This window comes from Rana temporaria, chromosome 4 (genome assembly GCF_905171775.1).
Source record: "Rana temporaria chromosome 4, aRanTem1.1, whole genome shotgun sequence".
In the NCBI taxonomy this organism is placed as follows: Eukaryota; Metazoa; Chordata; class Amphibia; order Anura; family Ranidae; genus Rana; species Rana temporaria.
This window is the reverse complement of record NC_053492.1, coordinates 264,982,357-264,988,084: the sequence shown is the minus strand read 5'-3', so window position 1 is coordinate 264,988,084 and position 5,728 is coordinate 264,982,357. Positions and strand designations below refer to the sequence as shown.

The following is a 5,728-nucleotide window of genomic DNA, read 5'->3' as shown; positions in this document are numbered from 1 at the left end:
TTTGCTTTCCAATGGACGTCAAAGGTTTGTCATCATCTGGTCCCATGCAGTGCTACACCAGCAACATCCACACTTTAGAAAAGCCATGTGAGCAGCTGAAGCACGTTTTCTCCAGCCCCAACATCCCTCCTGTTCCCACCTACCCTCGAAATCCAGCCCACCCTCCACCCCCCCCCCCCCCATGTCCCCAGCTTGTACAGTACTGTGCATCCTACATCCTCCTCTGCACACCTGCCACAACGCCAGTCCTTGCAGCAGCAGGTCAGTGGACAGAGCCAGTGCTGATCCCATTCATGTGCTCCAGCCATCCTCACTACAGTCCATCTAGGAGATGTCCTGCTAAGCCTTGCTAAAGGTAAGGGTTATCTTCTCTTCTAGACCGTATGCTTGTAGAATAGATAACATAGGATAAGAATTAAATAACAATGTAAGATGAGATAGGATAAGAATGAAATAACAATGTAAGATAAGAATAAAATAACAATGTAAGATAAGATAGGCTAAGAATGAAATAACAATGTAAGATAAGATAGGATAAGAATGAAATAACAATGTAAGATAACATAGGATAAAAATGAAATAACAATGTAAGATAAGATAGGATAGAATAGCTATAAAGGTTATCATCACTTCTAGATAGCATGCCTGTAGAATAGATAAAATAGGATAAGAATAAAATAAAAATATGATATAAGATAGGATAGAATGAAATAACAATAAAGGTAAGGGTTATCTTCTCTTCTATACAGCATGCTTGTAGAATAGATAACATAGGCTAAAATATTTTATTGTCATTGCTAACAAGTGACAATGAAATGACTTTGTGTCATTGTGAATAGTGTCATTTAGTAGTGGCAAATTGTGTCACCAGGAGTAGGGAGTGAGATGCACTGTGCCTGTGTACCGATGAGAGCTGTCTTCAGCACCCCGGATACGTTCAGCACCATGGACAGCTCCGGTCTGCAGCGGTGGGGCTGTCATTCGCACCCTATGTGCGTTCAGCACTGTGGACAGATCGCAGCCGACAATTGTGGGGCTGTCATTAGCACCCCGGGTAGGTACAGCTCCCAGCCGGCAATGGTGGGGCTGTCATTAGCACCCCGGGTAGGTTCAGCACCGTGTACAGCTCCCAGCCGGCAATGGAGGGGCTGTCATTAGGTATGCTCAGCACCGTGTAAGGCTCCCAGCTGGCAGGGGGGGGGGGGGGGGGGGGGCTGTCATTCGCACCCTATGTGCGTCCAGCACTGTGGACAGATCGCAGCCGACAATGGTGGAACTGTCATTAGGTAGGTTCACCACCGTGTACAGCTCCCAGCCGGCAGTGGTGGGGCTATCATTAGGTAGCTTCAGTACCGTGTACAGCTCCCAGCTGGCAGAGGGGGGGGGGGGCTGTCATTCGCACCCTATGTAGGTTCAGCACTGTGTCGAGCTCCCAGCCGGCAATGGTGGGGTTGTCATTAGGTGGGTTCACCACCGTGTACAGCTCCCAGCCGGCAGTCATTCACTCCCTATGTTCAGCACCATGGACAGCTCCAGCCGGCAATTGTGGGGCTGTCATTAGGTAGGTTCAGCACCGTGTACAGCTCCCAGCCGGCAATTGTGGGGCTGTCATTAGGTAGGTTCAGCACCGTGTACAGCTCCCAGCCGGCAGTCATTCACACCCTATGTTCAGCACCATGGACAGCTCCAGCCGGCAATTGTGGGGCTGTCATTAGGTAGGTTCAGCACCATGGACAGCTCCAGCCGGCAATTGTGTGGCTGTCATTAGGCTGGTTCAGCACCATGGGCAGCTCCCAGCCGGCAGAGGGGGGCGCAGTCCGCAGCTCCGATCAGTAGAAGTCACCTGTGCTGTTCCCATGAATTGTTCTCATCTCTTGCTTGTGTTTCATTGCAGGCACCCATACGCTGGAGAGATGAATGAAAGCCTTAATGACAACGACACCGAAATCTCTCTTCCCTGGATCCGCAACAGCGATGCCAACGCTTCACTGGAGTTGTCCGCTTTCTTCTCCATCTTCACCATCAACCCCTGGGATATTATGCTGTGCATCTCTGGGACCATCATCGCCTGTGAGAATGCTATCGTGGTGGCCATCATCTTTTACACCCCGACGCTGAGAACCCCGATGTTCGTGCTGATCGGAAGCCTAGCAACTGCAGACCTTCTGGCCGGCTTTGGTTTGATCCTTAATTTCGTGTTTCAGTATGTCATCCAGTCTGAGACTATTAGCCTTATCACCGTGGGGTTCCTGGTGACCTCCTTCACTGCCTCTGTCAGCAGCTTGTTGGCCATCACCGTTGACCGGTACCTGTCCCTCTACAATGCATTGACTTACTCATCAGAGAAGACCATCCTCTGGATACATCTCATGCTTGTGGTCACCTGGGGGGTCTCAGCCTGTTTAGGACTTCTTCCGGTGCTGGGCTGGAACTGCCTAGATGACATCTCTTCTTGCAGCGTTGTCAGACCTCTGACCAAAAGTAATGTGGCTCTGTTGTCCACCTCCTTCTTTTTCATATTTATTTTGATGCTGCACCTCTACATAAAAATCTGCAAAATTGTGTGCAGGCATGCTCACCAAATAGCACTGCAGCAACATTTCTTGGCAGCATCACACTATGTAGCTACCAAAAAGGGGGTCTCTACCTTGGCCATTATTCTTGGGACATTTGGGGCCAGTTGGTTGCCTTTTGCTATTTACTGTGTGGTGGGAGACCAAGACTATCCCTCTGTGTATACATATGCCACACTCTTACCTGCCACTTACAACTCTATGATCAATCCAATCATCTACGCCTACAGAAACCACGAAATACAAAGATCCATGTGGGTCCTCTTCTGTGGCTGCTTTCAATCCAAAGTGTCCTTTCGATCTAGATCGCCCAGTGATGTTTAATAGTGACATTTTTTTTTACAGAGAGCACTGCACAAGTGACAATCTAGTTATTGAATAATGCCTGCCATGAACTTCTAGGTTTGTGTTGAGTACTTTTTGAGAAGAGACTTTGAAAGTAACATTAGCACTTTATATGTGGGGATGGCCCATTCGTTTGAGTCTACAGAAGTTGTGTTCGCTCGGAACAATATGGATGTCTCCAGCACAACTTGTGCGAAGGGAATACGTCCTACGATCGCTTCGATATCGCACTTTATTTCAGCTGCTGTACTGCCAAAACAGTGTTTTTAGGGCTGAATGAGATGGAGAATGAACTGTATGAATGTGTGTATGTGTGTCTAATACTTGTTTATGTGATGAAATATTTTGCCACAAATGCTGAAAACTTTTGTACCCAACGAAATAAAAGTCGTTGAAATATAGCTGTTGATCTTTGGGGTTTTTATTTAAAAGAACTTCTATTGATTTATGTACTGTGATTATTGCACTAAAGGTTATCTTGTTAATGTGTATCCTCAGCCAAAACTTTTTTCACCTCGGATAGAGTAGGGAATGGTTAAAACCTCTGCTAGGTTTTTATTTACGGTCCCCCAGTGGATTGAGTAGCCTTCACTATTCCTGGAAACATAAAAGGAGAAGAAATCCTTTCAAAGTGACGGAAGCTCCTCTTTTGTAGAAACACTTTAATGCTGGACATGAGGATTTCTATTGTATCCTATGATACCTGTTCACACCTGAACATCATGTCATTCAAATCTTGTAGTTCATAGCTCAAAAAAGTACATGAGGTTCTTTGGGTCAGAGTTGGGTGTTTTGGTATTTAAAGTGGAGTTCCACCCTGAAGTTTTTACTTACCAGAAATAGCGGTTGCTATGCAGGAGTTCCTAATCTGCCTCTTCATCCACTGCGGCAGGTCTTCTTCCTCGTCCTCCTCACGGTGTCTTCTGGGGAATGGTGCGCACTGCCTTCTGGGAACTGCGTGTATCCCAGAAAGCAGCCGTCCATTCACAAAAGCGCCGCAAGGCTTGCGCATGCGCAGTAGGAAACGGGCAGTGAAGCCGCAAGGCTCCACTGCCTGTTTCCCTCAGTAAGGATGGCGGCGCTGGGAGCTGCTTGGATCGAGCTTGTATCGAGCCGACCGGCCTCGGGGGAGGGGGGGGAGACATCACGGGCGCCTAGGACAGGTAAGTGTCCTTATTAAAAGTTAGAAGCTACAGTGTTTGTAGCTGCTGACTTAAAAAAAAAAATCGTGGGTGGAATCCCTATTTAATGACTTCAATGGGAGGACATAAAAAATGCCTGAAATTCATGTTTTTCATGTCATTTCTTGCCTCTCCTTCTCCTAGTAAGTAGCTATCCATGGGCTAAAACAAAAAAAACATTCAAGCCTGAAAATGAGCATACAAGACACTTTAAGAGACTCAAGCTCAATTGCAAACCTTGTCACCAGAAGGTTTACCTCTATTTATGTACAGGCGACAATTAGGAAATGACAGTGGTCATCAGACAGGATGAATCTCCCTTAATAAGGACCTAAGGAAGAAAAAACCTGCTTGGGCTCTGAGTTTTCCCTACTCAAGCCAGAACCAGAAAATAAAGTTGTAGCTAGAGATACAGTTTAAAGAGAATCTTCAGTCTTAAAAAAAAAAAAAAGTCAGCAGCTACAAATATTGTAGCTGCTAACTCTTAAAAAAAGGACATTTACCTGTCCAAGAATCCAGCGCCATCCACACCCAGGCTAGTTCTTCGCCAGTCTTCACAGTCTTTATGTTTACTAAGGGAAGCTGGCTGTGACTCCTTATGGCTTCCACAGTGGCGCTGTGCTTAGTGGCTGGTCCCACAGCCTCCTGGGACCTGTTGCATGTCCCAGAAGGTTGCAGGTGTTGGGGAGAACATCCGCTCTGCTCACCTAGGTGGTACGAGCAGAAGTGGGAGTGGGTACCTGATAAAACTAGATACCTGCTCCCCCCATTAAAAAAAAACAAAAGTGGGAAAGGAGGGGGAAGTTGGTGTTAAAGTTGAACTTCCTATTTAGGGTGAAGCTCCACTTGAATTAGCACAAGAAGGGAACTGATGCTACCTTTTATTGAAGTAGGTGGCTGCTGTTTTTTTTTTATTGCCTAAGGACATAAAATGACACAGACGCAGGCAGTCTTTTCCTTGGAGAGTTTATTTCAAAGCAATTACTTTTCCTTTGCCCTTTTAGCAAATGCTCCTTATTAACATGCACAATATACATCATATCATTAATCAGCCCTTCCGCCTGGAGCTTTAGCAGGTTTAGCACACTCCAGAGATGCTGCCAGGGTTTATTGTGGTGATCCCTATGATAGGGCTCTACGTCAGAGCATTTGCAGCAAAGTATGCTTTCATTTTCTAACTGAGCAGTGATCTGCATGGATACCTGAGCTGAATACCATTAACGCCCACTCTACAGCCAAGAGACATAGTCACTCTGTCACCCTCATTGCGCTGCTGAGTCCTGGCAGCAGGAGTCTCCATTAAAGACATGTACACCTAGGACAGGTTGTTTTCACATGCCTGACACAGGCAAATGTGTTCAGGGTGCTTATTGCTAGTCTAGTCTCACAAATTAGATAATAAAGCTTGTTACTATGCTGTGCTTTAAATGGCCCCTGCAGATGGTCAAAGGTGCTTAGTAGTACTAGTCTAGCCTCACAAACCAGATAATAAAGCCTGTTTCTATCTTGTGTTTTTTTTTTGCACTCCCTTTAGTAATAAGAAATTATGCAGACACTAAATTTACGTATTAAAATGAAAATTTCAATGGTAGACACTAGGGTTTACCAACCTAGACTTCTGTATCACAA

General features: G+C 45.9%; 1 protein-coding gene across 1 annotated transcript; it reads left to right on the top strand.

Moving 5' to 3' along the window:
* Nucleotides 1-201: 201 nt before the first annotated feature.
* On the top strand, nt 202-3,322 carry GPR6 (G protein-coupled receptor 6). The gene is made up of 2 exons (XM_040350229.1): nt 202-355; nt 1,895-3,322. Exon 2 carries the CDS (start codon nt 1,914-1,916, stop codon nt 2,895-2,897), a length of 984 nt encoding a protein of 327 aa, XP_040206163.1. The 5' UTR covers nt 202-355; nt 1,895-1,913; the 3' UTR covers nt 2,898-3,322.
* The last annotated feature ends 2,406 nt before the right edge of the window (nt 3,323-5,728 follow it).

Bases quoted from the DNA above. Each gene is read 5' to 3' on its own strand.
- GPR6 (XM_040350229.1), top strand. From the start codon at position 1,914: ATGAATGAAAGCCTTAATGACAACGACACCGAAATCTCTCTTCCCTGG.